The sequence below is a fragment of the Pavona decussata genome, unplaced genomic scaffold (assembly GCF_977016875.1).
Source record: "Pavona decussata unplaced genomic scaffold, jaPavDecu1.1 SCAFFOLD_258, whole genome shotgun sequence".
Classification (NCBI taxonomy): Eukaryota; Metazoa; Cnidaria; class Anthozoa; order Scleractinia; family Agariciidae; genus Pavona; species Pavona decussata.
The window spans coordinates 505,091-529,157 of NW_028145661.1; the positions used below are offsets into that span (position 1 = coordinate 505,091).

Here is a 24,067-nt window from a genome sequence, read left to right on the forward strand (position 1 = left end):
ATTGAAATATTTTTAAAGAAATCATTTGAGCGTTAAATTTGACTGTGTTATGAATTTTAAGAAGTTTGATCTAATCCCATTTTAACGCCGGTCTCTGACGTATAGCGTTTGACGTATGAAGTATGACGTTTGGCGGTTTCTCACGTACGTCTTGTCTCGTTCTTTGTCCCTATCGGGTGTGTAGAGGAGTAAATAATCTAAAAAAAGAGCAAAGCTGATTTCACGGTCAGGGAAGTATATTTTCCAATATTTCGAAAGGCACGGCCTTTTCTTCTTTAGCGTATGTTTGAGACTAACCCTGTGGCCCTTGCAAACACAGTTTATTACTGGTTTTTCTGTGTAGAGGAGTCCCTACTGCAACCTGCTATACACTTCCAGGGGGTGGGGGCTACCTATTGTAACCTACCGACTAATGTCAGGGCTGGTGGGTTGCTGCTGCATTTTGCGGGCTATATATTTCAAGGGGGTAGGGAGGATCCTGCTGCAATCTGCTGTCTAATTTTAGGGGGTGGAGGGATGCTGGGATCCTGCTCAATCTCGTCCCCAGGGCCTTTTCCCTAGCTTAGGGGGGGCCCCCAAGCTAGGGAAAAGGCCCTAGGAACGAGATTGGGGTTCTGCTGCCACCCACTATCCAATACTTTCTTGGTCTTAACTACCAACTGCCGATCACTTTCAGGGGTGCTTGGCAGTGAGAAAGGGGGTGAGGAGTTACCAATACTGAAAAATACGTCAATCCGTGAGGATAGGGGTTACATATAATTCAAATTCACATTGTAACGAACACTTGCAACTTATGATGATCGATGGCCCGATCGAGACATGTCTTGAAAACTCGAAAAAGTTGTCAATTTTCTCAGAATTCTAGTTTGCCTGCTTTTATCCACACCGTTTGGAAGATTTATTTATGTGTTTTTTATCTCCATTATTTCCAACCTCATTCCCATGGCCTTTCCCTTGTATTAATGTCCTTGATGCAACATCTCATCTAATTTCTTTAGGATAACAATGAAAGTGTGAATAAATTATGGCAGTAGGAAATTTGATTACCATCAATCATTTTAGTTACCATCCTTCATGTTCGAGCTGAAGCTGCTGCGCTGATTTTTTTCTCTCAGGGCTTCAGAGCTCGTTGCCACAGTCTCGCCCTCATCAAACGTTCCTCGCAGACTATAGTTCGGGGGGAAACGGTAGCAGACCCACCTCCATTGCTCTCTTTGACAAGTCAGCGATGTATCTTCCTGCTAATATTGGTATTTAATTCTTACTGCATATTCCGTTCATAAAATCTTCAAACATTAGTTCCACAAATTGGCATATAGCTACAGAGCTCTATTTTAATTGTCCTTATATTTTCAATGATCTGTTGTTTTCAGTTTTTCAATCTGTGACCTATATTTGCAGTTATTTCATTCCAAAACACGTTTAGAGACTTCATCAAAACAGAAAACGTAGTTCTTGCGGAGAAGGATTCCCATGGTGCCTTGCGACATGAGCATTGCTTCATAGAACAGCTGGGGTCACAAACAGTTCCCTTGGGGCAACAGTGCCAGCTGTCCCCACAATCCATTGCGTCCTCCAACATACAACAACCAATAAAAGAGTGCGAAAATTGGTTCAGGCAGCAAGTGGTGTTGGCAGGACAACCTGTGATACCTTGTATGTCTTGCTTTCCTTTGTGAGTTTCTCTTATACAATACCGTGAATCACGCGGCGCACTTTCTGGCTTGGAATCTGTTTGATTTAAGAAAGAATACAGAAATACATAAATTAAAGTGTCATTCTAAGATTGTAGTCAATGCATTGGTAGCAAACTGCTAAAGAGCGAGGACACGCGATACACGGCTTGCCTTCGCGCGTCGCGTCCCATCAGTCACGGGAGCAGTTTTCGCGCGCATTCGCGTGGCTCGCTTGCTTTACTATCGTACTGGTCTTTTCCTGAGTATGCCTGTGTCACTGACTGAAAAAAAAAATCTACAATTCATTCTCCAGTTTTACAACATAACGGCACATTTCAGCTTCCAATGTCAGATTTTCTGGATTATTTTAATTATGTTACCTTTCAGGGCACGTTTCCTTCCTTTCTTTAACAGACTTTTGAAGCCATCAGTAACTTCATGAGCCAACGCCATGTAACCATCTCCACTCAGATGCTGCGAGAATAATAAAAAAATTGTTTGTTCTTCGTGTACAATTGTTTTATTTACAGTTTAGATATGCTGATTAGGTTTTGCAGTTTGTGGAAAGTTTATGGATTACCAGGAAACGCGCCGCGTCAATTGGACAGTTTCTATACTAGCTTCTCAGTAATTTCATACATTTTATGCACGCGGATGTTCATTCTTAAATTGCCCAATTTTCCTTAGGCCTACTCTTGATGCTACTTTGAATTGTTGCAATAAGAAGTAACTTTTAACACCGGAGAAAGATATATGTCTTTACCTTATTTTTTTATTTAAAAAAAAAAAAAAAAAAAAAGACAAAATCTTTTTGGTGGCACTGATTCTCTTTTTATGGTTCAACAATTACATTATTGTGTTTTTATAGACAATAACTAAAATATACTAAATCATGAAATAGCAGAGATTCCCGCGAGTATCTCTTTTATTGGAAAGATGGTTACTGAAATGAATTTGCTGTATCTTTTTCACAGGAAAAACCTAGGGATGACGTCGTAGCTAACTATTTGTTAGCTGTTAAAGAAAAATCCATTTGGATTCATTGCCAATAATTGTCGGTTTTACCGTGCATAGTGCTCGGATTGTTTTACAACATTCTTTTTGATTACAGAAACAATTAATCGTCCACTTTTGAACTTGTGAAATCGTTAGCAAGAGGGCATACATAAATCATCATATCACATACCACGTTTGGCTGGGGTAGGAATTTATCACACTTCCTCAACGGGACGCCATCACATGCTTTGACGACTTTTTTGTAAAGATCTATTATTTGTATAGGTTCACCATCTTTCATAACTCTAAATAAATCGCATGACGAGACATGTTAGATTTTTAAGTTAGCACTTTTGAATTCCCTTTTTTTAGCATGTTAATGACTTGTGTAAACATTTTAATACTGATACGAGCGTGGGTGAGCCCGTCTTGTCGAGCTACGTCAACAAAGACGGTACTTTGATAAATGAAAATTTTGCATTAAAGTTACTCCTTAGAGAACAATTAAAATTAGGGAAAAAATGAATCTGTATATATTACAGATGCAAAACCTTCACAATTAAATTAGATATATTTAATGGCAAAATTTTTATTTATATATATTCCCCAACAAAGAGGAGTGACGCTTGAAATGTCGGGTGCTTACCATTTACATGGAAAACCCGAAAATTCCAGTTGGAAAATCAAATGGTATGCATCACTCCATTTGGAGTACTTCTGAAATTATGGGCTTCTGGTCAAAGTGATGCATTTTTATTACTCCTTTTGGGATTTACAACTGATGTTCATCATACCTTTTGCATGTTATCCATCTTCTGGACAAGCTAAATCATTTCGTGTTTATGCCGAAAATTTCCATCCGGGTGGTAAGCACCCGTCATCAACTAATAAAAAAATTAAATTGGCAGTTAATATCTTTTACCGACGATAGAACGGTACGCCACCTTTCCTCAGGAGAAAACAGTCCGCGTGGAGGAAAGTTATACTGATTAGGAACATCATCACATTACTGAGAGCTTACCTTTTTGCAGCCTCATTGTACTTTTGAAGTCTCTTGTTTATTGTTTTGTTAAATGGAACAGGTGTGGAGGTTGCGAAAGCCACCACAGCACCAGTTTTTAACAGGATCTTCTTTATTTTCTTCAAATTATCCGCGTATTTCCTCAGGGGAACATACTGAAAAATTAACATAAAATAATAGCCCATTTTACAGTTGTGTTCTTAGAGACCTGGCCTTGGATTGTAAACAAGGCTGGGGGTGACTTTACTTTGATACAAACCACACTACTTTTCAATAGTAGATCATGCTGTTTTTATTCTAACTAGTTTGCATTTACATATGAAAAACAGTGAGGTTTGTATCAACATAAGGTTACCTCCAGTTTCGCTTCCAATCAAAGGCCAGGTCACTAAGCACACAACTGTAAATGACCTATTCCAGCTGAAATGATTGCAGCTGTTATTAATGATGAAAGAAACTGAAGTGCCACTGTGCTTGTTTTGATACACACCTCAATAGTTTTCACATGTAAATAAAACTAGTTAGCGTAAGAACTACGAGATTTACATATAAATAACAATGAGGCTTGCATCAAAACAAAGGGAACTGCAACCTCGATTCCACTCAAGGATTCACCAAGCGCAGAACTGTCACATGGGCTATTTCATTTTAAAAATGATATTCTATGTTTGGAAGTTCTTGAGCTTGCTGAAACGAAGTTTCCTAAAAAAGTTACCCTTTCAGAAGTTAATTTTGTTTGAATAACGTTCCTGCACCCGTTTTGAATTTTGATTTTCTGACACTAACATCGTATAATTTTTACCGGAAGCAGTTGATGTCGTCCCCATTCCCTAGGAGTCGAAGGAGAGAGAGAGAGACCCGCGGATGGAAGGCGTATTTTCATTTGTCTTTTTACCTCTTTTGGAAAATTACAGCAATCAACATCATGAAGGCCAGCGTTAAATAAAATGACGTCATATTTAACAGGCTCATAAACACTTGATGACAGAAGCAGCGGTAGACATTGAAGAATATAACGCGTGTCCAGGTTCCCTCCGTCCCCTGCCCAAGGAGCATGATGCACAACACAATCTCCTGCTAGCAATTCAGCGACGTAATCTTGATACCTGAAAATGAAAATATTGATAGTTCACCTTGTTTTCTTGTTTCTTAACCTGGCGAAGGGCACATTACCCACCCAGGAACTGAACAGTCACAAATTGATTACACGTTCATAGAAGTAGAATTGCAGTTGATTGCATGCCGGATGGAGACAAAATACATGACGATTAAAGGTAACGGTACAGCGGTAGGATGCTAGACAAATAAGTGAACGAGTGAGATTGCCGTTGGCACGGCTTTTCCTTTCAGTGGAATTCCTCAAACAATGTTGAATTTTAAATTTGTTTGTAACGTATTTTACAGTGCAACGAACTCAACCGTGGCCAACCAATATTGATCAGCCAATCACAGGTCCCCTTTACAACAAAGGAGTCTGGGTTTGGTAGTTTGTAAACCAATGAAAAACGAGAACATATCTTTAAATTTCAAAGTGTCGGTTTCTTCGGTGGCCTCGGTAGAGTTCGTTGCACTGTAATAGGATCACAGTATTCATCTAAGTCATTCATTGAAAGCACATAAACTTGTGAATATTCACACGCCTACCCGATGCTGATTGAATCACCCAAGATAAGACATTTTTTCCATGTGGGTTTGTGGGAAATCCGCCTGTCGTGAAGAGGGCCTGGGCGACAAATTCTTTCTGCCTCCGTTAATTTAGATGGAATAATTTCTAAAAGCCTAAACGGAGTTTAAGTTTAAAATTATTACCATGGAAAATTTAAGTGAAATTACCGGAGAGAGAGAGAGAGAGAGAGAGAGAGAGAGAGAGAGAGAGAGAGAGAGAGAGAGAGAGAGAGAGAGAGAGAGAGAGAGAGAGAGAGAGAGAGAGAGAGAGAGAGAATTCATGGTCAGCAGCTGGGTGTCAACAGGTTGCATTGATTAACAGTGCACGATTTCATTATATCGTCTGACATATTCTATAAAATCAGGGTCTCTTTTACTCTTTATCCTGTACGACTCTTCTTTTTCTTTGTAATATTTAGTCTCGAGCATTTTCTAACTGTCCCACATTCTCCACGTTTAATTTGTTGTTCAACGATTCGTACATACTAGTGGATTATTTAAATGGGTCGACGTTTTAAAATTTGCTGTACATAATGTTTCAGTCCCTTATACGGTGCGTCTTTGAATTTTAGTGAGTATTTATGAACAAACAATGAATTTTTTTGTCGGGTTCTTTTTGTTTGTTATATGTACCTACTTTTCCATTGCTTGAAGAACTGTCCACTTTCCTAGTCTTCCTAAAGATACAAAGTCCGTGTAAGCAAATAGTTAAAACAAGCAACATTCGTGGAACTAAAAAAAGAGAGGAGATTCCTGAGTCTCCTTTAAAGAAAGGAGATGCAAGGCTATTCAGCCTGGGAGAGAATGGGGTATAGTTCGAATTTATTCACTACAAGAAGACGCCGCCCTTACAGCCTGTACAACCGGTTCGGATTCATAAGAATCCTATGAATGTAAGCTTTGCATTGAAGCAGTATTTAACATATATCTTTTCCTGAGCTATTTTTTGGCAGACTATTTGAAAAAAACTATTACCTTCAACATCGTCGTGGATATGAATAACTTTATGACCCTTAAATGTGTTCACTCCCTCTGCCTCATGGAACTTTATTCCTTTTCGGCCAATGAATTCTCTGTTTATAGGTGCAGCATCCTTTTGTAAAACAGAACTGAGGACAGAGTACGTTTTGTTTATCGAAGTTCTTTCGAAGTGAACGAGGCGACGTTTGATACTGTAAAGCAAAGGAATAAGATGCCTTTGTGAAGGTTTAGCATCCAATCTTTGTTCAATGACGTCTAGGATCGCAAGTGCTTGCGTGAAATTCCAATGTTTTGCTAAAAATAGAAAAGAAGGAGTTAGTTAATCATAAACAGGAGAATATGGTTATCAAACTTGGTTGAGTTTTGTGCCTGATTATATGATAAGTAGCTAATTTGCTCCGATAACTGTAGAACTTGGCTAATAGCAAACTAAAAGAAACGGACGAAACCTTTTTACGGCAGGTAACGTACAACTGTTCAGAATTAATGGTGACTCCTAAAATGCCAATAATTAGACATTGTTTTTTTTTAGCGAAGTTCAAGCATGGGTCAAGGCTCCATAGTTGTTACCCAGAGATTGAGTAAAATAGAAAATAAGTTTCCTGATTGTTCTTGGCGTACCCTTCCCACGTAAGTGCAAAGTTTCTTTTATAGTATGTTAATCTGGTACGCTGAGTCACTTGGCCACATTTCTCATTGGTAGCACGGTTCACCATATTCTTGGTAAACATTGGATGTTACTGACTCTGACTTCTCGTGACTTTCTTTGTCACGATAATCGTTTCCTCGCTTGGGAGCTTCGCTCTCACTGGCTAAGCTTTCTATCGCTATTATCGGTCCACCTTAAATTTTATCTTAGTCTGATTGGTTTAAATTAACCACGTGATGTGATAGTGTTCATCCGCTGAGAGACACTATCAGCACAAAATGCCATTCCGACGAAAATGCCCGAATGGACAGTACTCGTCGGTGAAAAAAACCTGCATTTATTGTTGATTTCTTTGTATTTTTTTCCTGTACGCTGGCTGCTCGTCTTTTTCATTTCAAGCTTTCGCCTTCAAGTAAAGTTTAATATGGAGATCTGTAAATTAAAAAAGTGTTTCTATCGAGGGACAATTGGCCAAAAGCTGCCTCATGGAACTTTGATGTTCTTAAAACAAACATTAACCCGAGAGGGTTTATATGCCAGTTTATACGCTAGGCTTTCTATCTCTTCTAGAATGTTACTTATATCTGAGCTGATTTTCAAAAAGGTGGCTACTGAAATTGAGTACATTTTGAGACTTTCTAAGCTGAAGGAATATGTTAGTCATTAACAATACTCCAGTTACGGTTCATCACAAGAAAGTAAGGTCAGGAAATACTATGCAAGAGAAAAGAGGGGCTTTTCTTTGGAATTAGACGTGACATTGACACCTGAGTGAAATGAGACATGACCTTTGATCCAACTAAACAAGTGTGACACTTGGTAATTATTAACGGCGCTAACGCATCTTAAATCTCAACCAAAACCCGGTCTGTAAGCGCTCAAGACTAGCCTTCTACAAAATCGCACTTCTCGACTAATCGATGACTAGCCTAACAACGCTACAGTTATAACGGCGAAAAATAATAGAATAGCTTTTCAAACTCACGCTTCTTGAAGAGAAAATCCTTGCCCATTCTTGCTAGTGTTTTCCATATCAGCTTAAGTCCCGGATGTAGAAATCAACATTTGAAAAGGGAAGGGTTAGCGCCCTTTTCCACCACAAAAATATACTAAGTCTTTGGTTGGCTCAACAATTCGCGAAAATTTCAGGTTGCCCGAAAAGAACTCATCCCTAAGAACTACTTTTTAAAGCCAAAGACTGTCACCACCTCAAGTAAAGCCCACAATATACAAGCCTTTAATAGTCCAAGCCTGAGTAACTGAAAGTTACCCGTTTAGCTTAAAAGAGGACTACTGGTAGCAAGCATATTAGACGAGGCAGGAACTGCACTCGTAAGACTTCTTACCTCACTAGACTTAATGATGTCCTAAGGAAAACTTTGCTCCAGGAAGCCAAACGAAACGCTAGCGCCGAATTTAAAGCCAAATCGTTGAGCGGTTAAAAGACGTTTGAGAGAGAGTGGGGCTAGGTTAACAAATCAGGGAGGGAGGGAGGGAGGAAGGGGGGGGGGGAGGGAAAAATATTTTGTTTTTATAAATATTTGCTAATGACTCTTGTAATCTATTTACTTACTGAGGTGAAATTCAATAGGAGACGCTAAAAAAATAATAAATAAATAAATATCTTAAGAAAAGTTAACAAAAACGTCAATTTCTGTAGCCACCTTCTGGAAAATCAGCTCAGATATATGATTACAGTGACATTTTTCTGCAAACTTTTGGTAACTTAACGGTAGAGAAACAAAAAAAAACCAGTGAATTGGCTAATATGGCTAATAGAGATACAAACAATATCACTCCGATTATTCCTACGAGCCTTTTAACTTAAAGCAAAATAATGGCTATTTTATGGTTGATATATCTTAGTTAGGTGACGATTTGAGTTTCTGTAAATAAGAAATGTTAAATCTTGTCTCGTAGGGTGTAGATAGCATGTGTAACTCGGTTACCAAACAACGAACAACCAGGTCTTTTTACTATTTGTTGATAAGATAAGTTACAGAGCTTTTGGACTTACCTGCAGACAACTGAGCGATTGAGACAAGCAGAATAATTAGGAATTTAAGCATGTATGACCAGTTAATAGCGGTTCCAATAGTGAATGACATCTGGTAATTTCTGTTCTTTCCTGCTAGAAGAAGGTTGGTTCATACGACTTGAGCAAAAGTGTAAGGCAGCTGCTGTTTGTGTTTTTGTACGCCAGCAAACGGTCACACAAAAACCTTACCAGACTGTTTGCTTTCATAGCCTGTAGTCAGGCCCAATTTTAGTAGCGCTCTTATGTTTTCTTAGTTGGTCGCTCTCTAAACTTGGACCTGATTTAATCTCCCACAAGACGTCGTGCAATACGGCCGAAATGTGGCCGCAACTTTGATTGGCTGTTGGGTTTGAAAGCAATTCTAATTGGCCGTTGGAATCACCGGAAGTAGGTTGCACTTTCACATTTCTTCTATGAACCGTCATTAGTGACGGAAGAGGGAGATTGTTGAATTGAGTTTTGTCGATTGTGGACACATTCATACGCTCTGTAGAAACTTTGTTTATGAACGGTTGCAAAACGAAAGATGCCGTCTATGTCTAGACTGGATTCTCCTTAAAGTTGACGAGGTGATCCCAGTGAAGACCCAAAGTCAAGCCATTGACCAGCCATTCTTTGTTGTTCTTAAATCGGCACAGTTGCTGCCATGTTTGGGAAGCCTTGTAACGCTACATGTATAACAACTTAGAAGCTAACCTAGCTTTACTAGTTTGCAACCAAGAATTAAGACAAGGCAGTCAGCTAACATGCTGGATCAGCAGTGTATGATCCGTGTGATCAACTGATCAACTTCAATATTTTGATGTGCCGGACAGAGGAGAGCAAAAATCCAAAACATTGCAAGACTTTCGAATTCCATTCGCGTTTTATTCATAGTACCTTTTAAACATATATCCGCAGACTTTCCAAATACGCGGCCGATAAAGTTTGTTCTAATCACTTTCTCCGAGGACAAAAGTAACAAAAATTCTTCCAAAGAACTTGCAAAGGAAAATTTGAGAAAACGAAATGGAGTCGACGTATGGCCAACGGCCATACCCTAGGCTACTCCGTCAATCACTCAAAAACTGGGCGATTGACGCTCTTTAGGATACCTGTATCAGGCTCTACCAGTTCCGTCCCGGGAGCAGTTTTCCAAGGGCAACGAAATTCAGGTCATTGATATCATGTTATTTAAAGTTTGTTTCCTGTTGATAATTCAAACGGACAGTTCCTCGGTGATTTCAAAGAACTCACCAAACAGACGAAGAGAGCAGGTGGCTAATGCCACCAGACGAAAATCAACTGAAACGCAAATATTGTTACAGGGACAAATGACAGAAAATAACCAAGTCGAGGCTCCAATATCTCGGGTCAATTTGAAGATGCGGAGCGCCTGGTTGCTACATAGAAATGATTGCCGATTTATCGCTGGCAAAAATCTCAGTACGTTTGTAGCATTGCGGACAGTTATTTTTATTTACCAACACCATGTACCTTGAATCGATAGTTTGATCTTTAATGGCTTAGTCTTAAAAAAGGACCCTTCTGTAGTTTTTACACAGTATTATAGTTTTTTTTTCTAGTTTTTATAAAGTGAAGTTGGCATCCTCATTAAAGATTATCATCATTCATTCATCTTTGATCTTATTTACAATTTTCATGAAATTGTACTGACACGCTAACAGCGCAGTAATAAGCGCCATTTATCTGGATGCCATGTCTTTAGTTAAAGTAAAGAGGCAATGAAATTGAAACAGTACAATATCTTTGTTTCTTTATTAATAAAGCTAAGTAGTCACAAATGAAGCATACTAGGCTATCTAATAAAATGCACCGCGTTCCACGTTTTGAACAAATCACTGAAAATCCTCAGGCTACCCAAGAAGAAAAGTTTCATGGAAGACCATTAGAAGGAAGACGATACAAATCATAACCATCGGGTAGTTTACAACAATGAAAATCCACAGGCTGCCAGAAGGTCGCTCAGCCGTGTTGCCCTGCGTACGGAGCCGGTTTTATTTAAATACATTTTATCTAAATAAATTGAAAAACTCCAGCCTTAGTTTTCGATACAATAAACGATAAATGGTACCTTAACGTAAGCGATAGTTTAAAAAACAACAACATCAACAACAACAATAAAGGAAACATTAAACCTGTGCCACTACCGGTCAGCGGTAATACAGTATTGCTGTCACGCGTGGATCGTCCTGTTTAGTGCACGCGCTGCGAAATTGTTGTTTTCTCCCCGCGTTGCTAAGATCGTTTGCGCTGCCTTAAACCCTTCCTATGGACTAAAGCCAAGTTTAATTCGATCTGGATAGTGTTCCCAATTAGTGCTCTGCGCTAAATGCATTGACACTTAAATAAAGAGATTTTTTAATTTTTTAATTTAGCCAATTGCGTGTTCGTTCAACTTATCAATAGGGTCCTTCATATCAGTGTACAGGTACGAGATTGAGTTCCAGTACGACTTTCAAATTTCAGGCTTGTCACGTCCCCAGAACTCTCACTAATTCCCGTTGTTTACCAGCCAATAAGGAGGCGCAAGAAACAAGCCTGGTGTGACAAGCGGTCATTTGAACTACGCAAACTAGATTTAAGAAGTTGTACTCTTACTCAGTTGAGTCTCAGGAGAATAAAAAGCTTGTTTGTGCACGGTAAGCCTCGTACTGAATTCGCGTCCGGCCAAGGCTTGATGTGAGAATAAAAGTTTTTTATTCCCCTGAGACTTCCATCACAAATTGGAATCCATCGTGCGCATGAAACCTAACCACAACTTAATATATGCATCAAAAACAATTAATTTAAAATGAGGCGTCACTTGTTACGAAAACTTTTTTTATGAAAATTCTTTATTCAACTTTTCAATCTTTCTTTGCCTTCAATTGTTTATTGAAAACGTTGTTAGATACCACAAAGTTTGAATAAAATTGGTGACATTTCTTGTTACATATTTAAGCAAATAATTACACTAGTCTTTATTTGATATACTTTGTACACCATTCCACCAATTCTTTTCATTTTTTTACAGTGGCGGCTAAGTGGCTATTCCGTGTTGCGTATTTTTCAGATTTTTTACAGTTGTATAGACTCAAAACATGTTATTTATGCGGTGAACAAAGGTTGAGAAGTGTTTATTCACATCACCCCTCTGAGTGAGGTTGATCGTTATACTTACTATACATTACTGTGGTAAACTGATACCTGAACAGCCTAAAAAAAGGATTTTCATAGCATTGCTTGAATAAGAAAAAAAAGGTTGTTTGATTTCGTTATAATTTCTTTCGTTCGTTGGCCTCTGCAATTTCCATGGCTCGCGTAGCTTTCTCGGCGGCTTCCTTAGCCTTTAACATCAATTCTTGAGCCATGGACGCCGCACGTTTGGCTTCCTGGGCAGCTGTTATTGCTGCTTCCTCCGCAGCGCGAGCCATAGATTTGGCTGTGGCAAAATAAAGCAGACGGACAATCAATCAATCAGTCAATCAATCAATCAATCAATCAATCAATCAATCAATCAATCAATCAATCAATCAATCAATCAATCAATCGATCGATCGATCGATCGATCGATCGATCAATCAATCAATCAATCGTTATTGTACATTTATCAACTTTGTAGCGAAAGCTAATCGAGGCGTGCAGTGAAATACAAAAAGAAATAATAATACAACAAGAAAAAGTATTAAAGGGGTGTATTGATGGGTCCTTTATGTCGTCTTCGCATGTACTTGCTAAATCTGAGTAACAATTTAGGAACAAAATTAATTTTCTTGTAGCTGCTTTAGCGTTTAATTTCTCCTTACCAGTCCTCCGCTGCGGACAGTTGTGCTCATCTGTGTTGTCCTTGCAATCGTTGATGCTGTCGCACACCCAGGTCAGAGGTAAGCATTTGGCGTTCTCATCACATGAGAATTTGTTGGTCTCACAAACTGTGAGGAAAATTAACAAACAAAAAACAACAATAAAGTTCAACTCTATAGACATTGTATTCTAAGGAAGGCTCATGGTAGTCGGTTATAATTCGATTACTATAACATTACAAGTTTCTTGTGCTTCGTCAATAAATGAGAAGAAATGTCAGTTACATTGACCTCTGAGAAGTTTGTTAGTGGAGTGGGCTACTCTTGGAAGCCGCACCTCACTTATTAAGCCAAGAAAGGACATCCTCAAAAACAGCTATTGACACTCGCTTCACGCGTATACAAAACCCACGCGCAAGCCTTGAAACGAGCTGAAGAAAGGCGTACTGTACAATGATTGGTGATCACGATAACCTTCGTATACTCCTGAGTTTTTAGCTTACGAGCTTAGCTTTCATGAGTTGCATAACACTGCAAAGACTCGTGTGTTTCTGGTCCGCTGGAAGAAAAGAGGTGGACGGAATATTATGTCCTTTTATCATTTTTTATTGTTACGTTACCGGGCATCATTTGTATGTGTACTTACCGGGATTAAGCGGACAGTTCTTCTCGTCTGTGCCATCGTGACAATCACTGAGGCCGTCGCACAAAGAACTTAGAAGAAGGCATTTCTCGCCTTTGTCGCAAGAATATGTACTCCTCGGACATCCTAAAATTTACGATGAAATTAATAAGGGTTTGTTTAGTCCTTTGTTCAGAGACATGGAAAGTACTGGCCCTGGTTGTTTAAAAAGCGGACAGCTTTATCCAATGGATAAGTCGCTAACCAGTGGATAAAATGTATTGGTTTGAGTACAATTTATACAATTTATATATTTAAATAACCAGGCACTGGTGTCTAAAATTGCTGTGAATTTGAAAGGCAGTGTAAGGCAGCCTTATTCAATAATGTCTTTTTGGTGATTTTCCCTTCCTCCTTATATTTCCTTATTCTTTCCATCACAGAAATTCACGAAAGCATTGATGAGAAGATTTTAATCTTACATTTTTATGATGATCAGTTTATAGATGCTTACCACTGACTGTAGATCTGCTTGTGCTGACTGAAGCATCCTGGGACACTTCGGTTTGCTTTGAGTTAACTGTACAAAAAGGAACAGAAACGAATAATGTACCTGGCTCTTTAAGTTTCTACTTTCTGAGAGGGCCAAAAAGTGCATAATCTGAAATAACGTACACATAGAGGTAAATGTGCTTAGGAATCAAAATGGAATGAAATCTAATTATTTTTATATCCAGAATTATTCTTGTGAGGGTTCTCTGAGGAACTAGTTAGTCTTAATCCTGAAGAGCGCTTGACTAAGGAAGCGTAACCAATACCGTATTCAGATTTTAAAACAGGCAAAACTTTAGTTTAAACAGCGCTGTGAGAAAGTTAAGAAGTCTTGGTAAGAGCAATTATGGCTGGGCTCCAAATCTCGGTTCATACAATTGAAATGCTACGGGAGTCTTTGCCTCTTATACTACCCTGAATGTTCTTGCTTCAGTACTGTTTGACTCGGCATTAGAATCCGAAGGAAAGGTAATCAAAGGAAAGGCTTTGATTTTCGTGGGGTGTAGCCGTTGAAGAAGAAATAAAAGCTATAGGCTACAACTAGGAGTGCTGTCAATGCTTCCTCAAGTAACCGCGTCATATAATTCTAACTCACTTTAAGATGGGTTACTTGTTCTCTTACCAGTGAAGCAGTTTCTCTCATCGAGTTTATCATCACAATCATCAACGCCATCACAGATCCATTTTAGAGGAATGCATTTGTTTCCACCCTCGCACCTGTAGCGATTATTGGAACAGTCTCCTGTGGCAACAAACAAAGCTGATTCAGCCCTGATTTAGTTTTTTGACAAAGGTTTTTCTTAAATCACCTAAAAATGTTATCGAGTGGCTGAAACGTTGTAGGATATTATTTTGTACCTTTTCCAGGATTTTCTGTGTACTTTCTATCCCTCACGTACGATTTGGCATCTATAAAAAGCAAAAGCACAACATTAGCTTTCCGTAAAGAGCCGATACAAGCAAAATCAAAATAAATACCACCGACTACTAGGATAAATAACAATAATCAGTTGTGGAGGCCTTCAGTGCAACTGTACTTTCTTTCAAATTTTCAAGATGACAAATACACTGACATAATTGTTGATAAAAATGTGACTTTGTCGTGAAACATACATGTTATAGCTTCAATTAGTAGGCCTTGAATTTGCAAAGTTATGGTGAACAAGCGGCCTTCATTGCTAGCGGCGCAACATTCATATTGTACTCTTCACATTCGCAACTACCACCACAATCACTCACATACTTCCCCCCCTTCTGGCTTGGTAGAGGAACTGTTGATCACATCCAGAGCTCGTGGGTTCGATTCCCACCGATGTAGAGTTTTTTTCTTTCCCTCGTGTTGTCTTCCATTCTCTCACTCAGGGGCTAACGCTCAGAAGGAATTTAATTGGCTCACTTCCTCAACACTTCATCATACACTGCAGAGTTAATTATCTGATTCGTTATTAATTTGTGTCATATAAATATTGGGTAAAGCACGGATTCAACCTTTGAAAGTTAGTGTCCCGTACTAAACTGAATCCTCGTTCCCTACTGGTCAGCAACGTAAAGAAGTCTATCGCACTCAATTTCGCACTTGTACTCTAATCCTATACCATCAATGAAAAGATAATTAATGATACTGGAGTACTATTTTAGTATCGTTAAGAGTATCTTAAAGTTATTCACCTGTACATTTGGTGTCTAAAACAGCAAAAAACAAAGCGAACGTCAGTAAAGCGCGGTGCATCGTCAAAACGCTTAGTTTATCCTGCACGTAGGTGAAAAAAAATAAAATAAAAAGCATTGCACCGTTAAAACAATTTGTATACTTATGGACAAAACGAATATTTTATATTATGATTATAATTATAATTATAATTATAATACCATAAGATTATAAGGTTGTAAAGATATCTTTATCAGAACGACTGTGATAGAAAAATCAATTTTTGGTAGAGATATATATAGAAAAAAGGCGTGGCGTGGAGTAGCAATAATTTCACAACATGGAACGTACGTGGTGCAGTTAGTCTAAAACTACAGACAGCAGTGTTTTGAAGAGAAGTGTTTATTGCTCTCATTTCCGGGTGTTTTCTATGGCAGAACTTGAGAAATGAGCTACTGATCTCCTCTGGTACTGATTTCCCCTCGCTTTCTTCAATATCTACGAAGACCGCGAGCTCCAAGCTACATAGCAAATAAAACGTTAGAAATATTACGGCAGGTTTGAGAGAAGCACTTAAACTTGCCTGTCATTACTTTTGTCGTAATTGTGTAATATGCACCCTTCGTATACCGCCGAAAGGATACTGTAACGCCTTCGATAACATTAGCTTATTCTATTCTTTTTGCCACATCATTACAGAACAAGAGCTCTGCTTTCCGGGAGCCTTAAGGTCGCCTTTGTTGCTAAGGTCTAAACAAGAGAGGATGATAAATAAAATCGCGAGAGAAAGTGTTATCAAAAAAGATTGCGGGTATGCCAAGTAATATCAAAGCTTGTTACCTTAAACCCGATTCAGGCATCAGAAACACCTAATTTGGTAAGACAAAACCCTAACGGTCAACTGAGTGTTTTGATATTGAAAAACCATTCCGAAGAAATTGGATTTCACAAGAAGCAAACAGCACATGGAAATTTAAAAATGGTGTTTCAAATTGCAAAAGGCCAAACAGTTCGTCAATGAATGGTCAAAGAGGACAAGGGCAATATCTAATACTTCTTTCGCTTACATTTTTTCCATGAAGCCTTCAGTTATCGGATTTTACAAAATATGCGCACGCGCAAAAGACGCCGGAATCCGCTGCCCAGGACCCCGATGAATCGTTTGCAAGTTCATGTAAAAGCACCGTGTACAAAGAAAAAAACAACCACCGCGTTGATTTGATTTATTATTTAAGAGAATGGGACGTTGTTTCATCTTCCTCAATGTAGGGTTAGGGTAAGGTTTAGTTTGAAGTGAGTTTTGATGACTTAAAACTGATCATGACTGATGGTCATGAGAGAGTGAATAAGATAAGAAGATGGAAGTGCAAACATTGAACATTAAATGTGAGGACACAAAATTAACTAGCAGGGGGTATATTCATTTTGACTATAAAGTGCTACAATGGTTGAAAAAAGGAGTCGGATTTTGGTCAGAGTAAGAAGATAACACAAATAGTGATTTCCGAGGATTGAACATCTCTCAAACGCTGAAGAGACCTGCTTGGCCTCAATGGGTGGCTGAGTGGCCATTGAGTGCTACCTGCTTCGAAGCTGGTGGCACGATTGTACGAACTGGTAAAACTCGCACTAGGCAACATGGACGGCCAACTAGGAGTTAAGATAAATGCTGCCTTAATTAAGAAGCAGTTTCTTTCGCGGTATGCAAATATAACAATTAGTATATTGCAACAGTGTAAATAGCAATATGAGTAGCAATAACAGAAAGAGAAAACATTGATTCTTTCACGAAATGGCGCAGACCCCTATTAAGGGTCTCAGCGACTAGGCGACAAATTGGCATTAACAAGCAGTCTTCATTTGGACACACCATTTAACTGGACGAGAGATAACATTTACACTAAATTAAACGCATTACTTCTATAATACAACATATTTTATCTCCCGATTTCCACAATCCTCCAAAACTATATCAATATAGAGTTTCATTCTATCGATTATTCCTGTTCAGTGATCAAGGCCTCGCTAGTGCTGTAGGCGGAGTGTAAGACGTTTTAGAAATACTGGCGTTTTCTCTCTGGCAATAACTATTTGGAAGTGGAGTGGTCTCAGGCATTGATAAACGGAAAGATTACGAACAACAACAATTTTACTTACATTAATTTGGCTAGTTAATTTAACGACAATCCAGCTCACCGCATGTTGCAAAACCACGAAAGTCCCGTCCACCTGAATATCGATCATTATACGATTCAGACAGTTATTTGGCCTTTAAACAGAGTATAAATTTTCTCCTAAAATACCATAAATTCGATTTGGGAGAAAAACAATGCCAAAATGTAAATTTCTTACCTTGAAATAGTCGAAAAATTGACAGAAAAATCCCTTATTGCTGGAGTATAGTAAACGTTACGATAAATTTGATTTTAATCTGTTATGCATACGTTATTTCCCTGGCCTTCTGATATGGCTTTTGACACATCAACAGGTGGTTGTCTACGGAAGATAGAAGACCTCTTTATAATCCAGATAGCGGTACTTCAAGGGTCATTACTTTAGCGCAATAAAAGCTCATTACATTGAAGAGGCTGATAATTGCGTTATTTCTAAAGATAACATTTATTTTAGGTTATATCACAACCCAAGTGTGACACGAATATGTTGGTATATCCTGCTTGGAGACGGAAACAGCATAAGGTAACAATATTCACCGTAAAAATACAACAAGTCGAGGAGATTATCAGTCAGGGTAAATCATTAATGCGGTGCAAATGGCCGGCTAACGTTAGAGCATATAAGAGAAAATAGACAGCACTTTGCCGTTAACCACCAACCGTGGAAACTTTAAATATGAAGGTAAAATTTGAAAAGGAGGATGGAATGGACATAGAGGGAGGGTGGCGGTAAAGCATTCATTAGCCAGACCTCCATGAAGACTCTCTTGACCTACAGCGGGTGTATAAGATTGATGGCACTCACGCGTTTCATTGCAGATATTCATTAAATCTGTCGAGAAAACTTGACTATCTTGAGACAAGGCCATTCCTCGCTTCCTCAAGTAGCAAGTACGGTAAATAGTATTACTTGACAATTGTTTTCATCTACAATTAAGAGGTTACTAACTAAACAAAATCCAATGAGAAACAAGCTCTTGGAATCGTTTCCCTGAAATTTAACTCTTGAGTTAAAGAAGTTTCATATTCACATATTGAACCTAAAGATCTCTAACCGGCCTGATTGAATAATGATAATATTAAAAAAATTAATCTGAAACCCTTATATTTAAAAAGTGCACCTCGATTTTCACTACAAGTTCTGGATACGTGGATGACAAGAGTATGTTGTTCTTACAAAACATTTAAGGCACTTTTATTGTTCCAAAAGAAAAGAAGAAAATCACAGATTTCTGAGGTCGAAATTGTTAAAAAAAACAAACCCACGCGGATCTCTGTTTACATATTTAGCCTTATTAACATAAATTATTATAAAGGAAAAAATTAGCGACAAATAAATACTCTCCTTTTGATTGACAGAGCTTGGCAAACTCATAATCTCTGAAAATTTGAGCATGATGCATTAAAATATTTTTGAGAAATAAAATTGCAAAAGTATCGTCTGAGTACGTCTGGGTACGAACCAGCCGTACATTCTTTGCAAATTTCACGGTTTTGAAAGCTTCTCCGAGAACAATTCACCCTGATTGTCAAGTGTAACAAGCTCTACGTTTAGTTTATGGTGACTTTTTGTTCGAATCAAATAGTTTGATATTTCCAATGAGGCAAATGTAAAGAACTAGTGAAGTCAGCGGAGTCTCTTATACCACGATACTCAAAATAACATCACCTTTCTACAATGGCCACTAAAACTGAAGCCCATTTTACAGTTGTGTGCTTAGTGACCTGGGCTTTTACTGGAAGCGAGGCTGGAGGTGACCTTGTTTTGACCTATATGTAAATACAAACTAGTGAGCATAAGAACAGCATGATCTGCATATGAAATGCGTCACCCCCAGCCTCCCTTATAATCGAAGGCCAGGTCACTAAGCACACAACTGTAAAATGGACTATTCTACTGGGAGTTATCGCTGAAGTTCGATTTGACTGAATGTAACATGTACATATACGTGGCTTGCATATAAAGGGTTCATATTGCACTACATAAACATAGTTTGTATGGCATTGACAGCCACCTCCTCTGCTTTAGCTGCGACTTTAATGGTCTTCAGAGCCCACAAAGCTCTCTTTACTGAGATGTCTTGGGCCTTTTGAGCTAGTTCAGATATCTCCAGGGACGAACGTGCGGCCTCTGCGGCAGCTACGAGTGCAGTAGTCTGGGCAGATGTTGCCTTTAACAGAGCTATGGGAAAAATGGACATGTTAATTAATTGCCACAAATGGAGTGGTCTATGCAGATGTTGCCTTTAACAGAGCTATCGGGAAATGAGCATGTTAATTAACTGCATACTAAGTCTGGAGTTAATGAATAACTTGATTGATTTTGTCTTCGTACAGTTCCGTACCCGTTCTAAGTGGACATTAACTAGATGACCAATTTACTACAGACAACGCCCTAACATTTTGTTTAGTTTTAATGAAAAATCGGTGACTATGTAATCCCAGGTAATGTAGAAATGTTGAAACGGAAACTTTACTGGGTTTTTTTAGGAGATGAAAACCGGCTGGTTAAAGCACGAGGACTAACAGCAAACTGACAGCAAAACTCACCCTACTCATGGATAACATCACTCATCCTCATCGTTCTTAGTCAGGCAAAAAGCCGCATAGATAAGTTGACTGATACCTTCTCATAACTTTACTTACTTACAGGGTAATACGACTAGTATACTGACATTAAACATAAGTTAATAAAGGTAATGACGAAATAAAAAAATTTCAAAATAATCTGAAATTAAAATCAACAACAGTAATTTTGAAATCGGAGGACATAAACGGTCGCTACGTGTCAGAAATACAGTGAGTGCTCCACGCAACGACCGCCGAGCATCTTACACAGTTTCAAGCCAAGGCGGGCAGTACTGACTTTCGTTAACTTTTTCTTTTTAGCTCTAAGGCTTCCCTCGTTCTTAAGCATCCATGTTACAATAATATAAACTGGTTATACTCTCCCTCTTCTAATAATAATCAAACTAGCGTTGTGTATATTATTTTTGTGTTTTGGGACGTTTAAAAAAGTGCGGGTTTTTCCAGTGTTAACGGTACAACTCTCAGACATACAAGCAAACTGATACCCCCACTTTGGAGCAAGAGTGGGGAAGTAAATTTACAGAACGGCGAACATATTTCATATAAATATCTCAAATCTCAACCTTTGATCGACATGCCATGGGAACGTCACATTTCATTAAAAATATTCGCGTCAAAAAATGAACAGCTACTGCTTATGTTACAGGAAATGGATTCCACATTCCCTCGTTCATCATCATCATCATCATCATCATCATTATCATCGTCGTCGTAGTCGTCGTCGTCGTCATCATCATCATCATCATCATCATCATCATTTATACATGAAGTCGTGTATCAAATAAACTTGCTAGGAGCTGCTAGGCTAAACACAGATGAAACAACGCTTAAGTTCATCAACTATAAACTGCAACAAATTAACGTTATCTGCGTAATTGTGACTATGTTATTTTATTAATGTATTCAAGACAACCTTTTCATGTAACCATTTTGTCATCCAAAAATCACCCCTGCACGTCCGAGGGATAACATTTGTAAGCAGCTCACCTTCTCGTGTAAGTTTCATGCTGTGTGGCGAAAGCGACTTCTTTTTTGTGCGGCTTATTTCATTTTTCTTCCCATCACCATAGAATTCTTCATAGGTGTGATCTAAATATTTAGAAAGTGAACGAATTCCATCCCATTAAATTCCAATGTTTAAATTGCAAATCGCGGGTTGGGAAAATAACATGAGCTATTGCAAAGATACCCATCAGTTTTAATGGTATTGCAGGTTTACTCTGATTAAAGTAAAGGTTGAAACCTATGCTTGTCGAAGAAGGCTTATGTTGTGGCACACACAGCAGATAATTTTAAAGGAGGCTTCTCCTTCCGAACTTTTAAATAAGGTAAATGATTTGTTAAACTATAAAAGCAATTTTTAATTATTTCTGTCATTAACGAGGAAATAACCTCAAGGTTAGCGTTCTTGGCTTTACCAATACACCAAAACATGGAGTTAAACTTATTACGATCTCATTACAGTACAAACTCATTAGTGAAATGCATTTTTCCTCTCTAGAGCACAAAACACTGATCACGGAATTTTTTCCATAAGATCCTTGTTGGTTTCTAATGTTTATAAGTTACCTTGTATGGCGTTAATTTTTTCATACTCCTGTCCAGGAGGGGGTTTGAAGAATGGTGACACTATAGGTTTGCTATCTTCGTTGTCAAAAAACAAACAAACAAACAAACAAACAAAACATAAAGAAAATAGAGCAGAAAAATCCGACAACAACGACAACAAAACACAAAAGGTAAAAGTGAAAATTGTTGATTGTCGAAGATATTTTTTCAATCCCTTCGAGCACTCAACCAAGAGGTGAATACGATGTACATGTACCTGCAGTGTGTCCCTGGAGAAGTATAAGAACCACATAAGGTAACAAGATAGGCCAACTGATTTTTGTCATGTTTATTCTTCAAACTTACGGTGCACCTAAATGGTAACAATCGAATAAGGGATGAGTATATTGAAGGAACACCTTGACAGCTTTCTTGCAGCCAAAAGTTGGTTCTTGGTTACTGACACCTTGACTGACAAATTAAATTATATACCTCCCTTCCCTCTGTTTATAAGGTGCAGCTACTGTTTGGTTTTTAAAATCTCTAAGAAAACTTGTCAGTCATATTGTCATTAATGTTTACCTGCTATTGAAAGCCCAATGTAATTATTAATGCACAGCGATTGATCCAAGAGTATATATTTGGCAAATTCATTGAGGCTACAGACGAGATTCTCTTCGTTTATTTACCACAAATCCTGCGCTCATTGTCGTGTGCAGAATTGTTTGAATATTGCTGGTCGTAAGTAATTATATGATTTATTTTTCAATCTTGAAGGGGTTTTTCATTCGTCTTCTCATTCATTCCACTTCAATTTTAAAGTGATATGGTGTAAAATTTGTTAACTGCTAACATCATTCCCCTGGCTAGGACCGATCTATAATCTTCATCTTGACAATATCACTGCTGTCTTCTGGCAAACATACATCGACTACAAATATATAAATTTTTGGATGAAATTAAATTGTCCAGTTTTCTAAGTAAAGAGGGGAGGTTGGAAATTTAATGTCAGGTTGTTTGAATGGTTGTTAAATAAATGACTCAAAGTGATTGATAATTTTTTTCTACGCTTTGCATGTTTCCTACTAAATATATCCATGAAATAACTTACCTTAAACCATTTTCCTATTTTTCCACTCAGTATTCATACAATATTTTCGTAATATTATGAGAGACAAGGCGATTAGAGTCCCACCTTCGTGTGATGTTGAAGTGAAGGGACCTGCGGCTTTCGAATTGCGATTGAATACAATCCTTGTTGTTGACATTTTCCATTACTGGTGACTGAAAGACTTAAAAGGATGATAGGTATTAACTGTTCTAAGATGCATGTATACACAGAAAAAAATTGAAATTTGACTTTATTATAACTTTAGAGCAGTTAAAAATTTTGCTTCTGAGTGGCGAAATGTGGAGTAACATAACACGACATGGGAGTCTTTACTTTGTTCAATGTGGCACCCGTAGAAAACGTAAAAAGGGATTGTTTAATAAGCTAAAATAACCAGCACGTTAAACTGTTATTAAAATCGAGGGGAGGTAGTAAGATTGACTTAATTTAAGGGAACAAGTTACAATTCGAGTGTCTAAGGCGCCAGCGTTGATAGCAGTAAATAATGAATAAATAACGGTACTCAGTATTTATTATATATATATATATACTTAATTATCCTCTCCCCGAAAGGGGCTTTTCAGGGACGATAATGAAACAAATGAAACAGGAGGAATCAACTATTTCGATAGCCCAAAATGTCAGCCGTCTCCTCCCCCTAACCCACAGGTTTAGGGAGAGGAGACGGCTGACATTTCAGACTAATATTTCGAATACAACACAACATGGTAAAGAATCCCAGCTGGCAGGAGGCGAACCAGCTTGTAATTTACAAGCGCGGCCGAGGAGTCGAACCTGGGGATACCGAGAAACAACTCCAGCTAATGGTCAGAACGGGACTTCCGGATTCCAAGTCCGGCGCCCTAACCACCCGACCACGCTGCCTAAAAGGAATTTATAATGAAATGTTTCCTTATAGTACTTTAGATTGTGACAGCAATATTAAAAACAGACCTAGCCTCAAACGAGAGAAATTCATTATTTCCAGATTGTTATTGCTAGCAATGAAATA

General features: G+C 38.3%; 3 protein-coding genes across 6 annotated transcripts; all 3 read right to left on the reverse strand.

Annotated features, from left to right (window-relative positions):
* Positions 1-998: 998 nt before the first annotated feature.
* On the reverse strand, positions 999-9,191 carry LOC146456327 (uncharacterized). Its single transcript, XM_085093236.1, has 9 exons — positions 9,006-9,191; positions 6,334-6,633; positions 5,996-6,035; positions 5,338-5,472; positions 4,589-4,799; positions 3,694-3,848; positions 2,863-2,977; positions 2,057-2,150; positions 999-1,731 (listed from the first exon to the last, which is right to left on the reverse strand). Exons 1-9 carry the CDS (start codon positions 9,094-9,096, stop codon positions 1,370-1,372), a joined length of 1,503 nt encoding a protein of 500 aa, XP_084949362.1. The 5' UTR covers positions 9,097-9,191; the 3' UTR covers positions 999-1,369.
* A 2,937-nt stretch (positions 9,192-12,128) lies between these two features.
* LOC146456328 (CD320 antigen-like) lies at positions 12,129-18,053 on the reverse strand. 2 transcript variants are annotated; one of them, XM_085093230.1, is made up of 9 exons: positions 17,986-18,053; positions 17,791-17,862; positions 15,654-15,735; positions 14,844-14,894; positions 14,608-14,727; positions 13,948-14,013; positions 13,458-13,580; positions 12,815-12,940; positions 12,129-12,450 (listed from the first exon to the last, which is right to left on the reverse strand). In XM_085093230.1, the coding sequence occupies exons 3-9, from the start codon at positions 15,712-15,714 to the stop codon at positions 12,284-12,286; spliced, it is 714 nt and encodes a 237-aa protein (XP_084949356.1). In that variant the 5' UTR covers positions 15,715-15,735; positions 17,791-17,862; positions 17,986-18,053; the 3' UTR covers positions 12,129-12,283. The 2 variants fall into 2 exon arrangements, with proteins under 2 accessions (XP_084949356.1, XP_084949357.1); XM_085093231.1 differs by having other exon boundaries at positions 17,830-17,862; positions 17,986-18,038.
* A 182-nt stretch (positions 18,054-18,235) lies between these two features.
* On the reverse strand, positions 18,236-23,359 carry LOC146456329 (uncharacterized). 3 transcript variants are annotated; one of them, XM_085093234.1, is made up of 5 exons: positions 23,056-23,359; positions 22,222-22,317; positions 21,966-22,040; positions 21,384-21,485; positions 18,236-19,989 (listed from the first exon to the last, which is right to left on the reverse strand). In XM_085093234.1, the coding sequence occupies exons 2-5, from the start codon at positions 22,289-22,291 to the stop codon at positions 19,787-19,789; spliced, it is 450 nt and encodes a 149-aa protein (XP_084949360.1). In that variant the 5' UTR covers positions 22,292-22,317; positions 23,056-23,359; the 3' UTR covers positions 18,236-19,786. The 3 variants fall into 3 exon arrangements, with proteins under 3 accessions (XP_084949360.1, XP_084949358.1, XP_084949361.1); XM_085093232.1 differs by having other exon boundaries at positions 21,966-22,317; XM_085093235.1 differs by having other exon boundaries at positions 22,222-23,359.
* Between the last annotated feature and the right edge of the window lie 708 nt (positions 23,360-24,067).

Coding starts and splice junctions, on each gene's coding strand:
- LOC146456327 (XM_085093236.1), bottom strand. CDS start 9,096: ATGTCATTCACTATTGGAACCGCTATTAACTGGTCATACATGCTTAAA. Junction 5,473..5,995: donor GTTCTTCAAGCAATGGAAAA/GTAGGTACATAT, acceptor AACTCCGTTTAG/GCTTTTAGAAATTATTCCAT. Junction 2,978..3,693: donor TACAATGAGGCTGCAAAAAG/GTAAGCTCTCAG, acceptor CGATTTATTTAG/AGTTATGAAAGATGGTGAAC.
- LOC146456328 (XM_085093230.1), bottom strand. CDS start 15,714: ATGCACCGCGCTTTACTGACGTTCGCTTTGTTTTTTGCTGTTTTAGAC. Junction 14,014..14,607: donor TGAGAGAAACTGCTTCACTG/GTAAGAGAACAA, acceptor CTTTTTGTACAG/TTAACTCAAAGCAAACCGAA. Junction 12,941..13,457: donor GAACTGTCCGCTTAATCCCG/GTAAGTACACAT, acceptor TTTTCCTCACAG/TTTGTGAGACCAACAAATTC.
- LOC146456329 (XM_085093232.1), bottom strand. CDS start 22,257: ATGTGGTTCTTATACTTCTCCAGGGACACACTGCAGGTACATGTACAT. Junction 21,486..21,965: donor AAAAATTAACGCCATACAAG/GTAACTTATAAA, acceptor CTAAATATTTAG/ATCACACCTATGAAGAATTC. Junction 19,990..21,383: donor CATGAAACTTACACGAGAAG/GTGAGCTGCTTA, acceptor TTTTTCCCATAG/CTCTGTTAAAGGCAACATCT.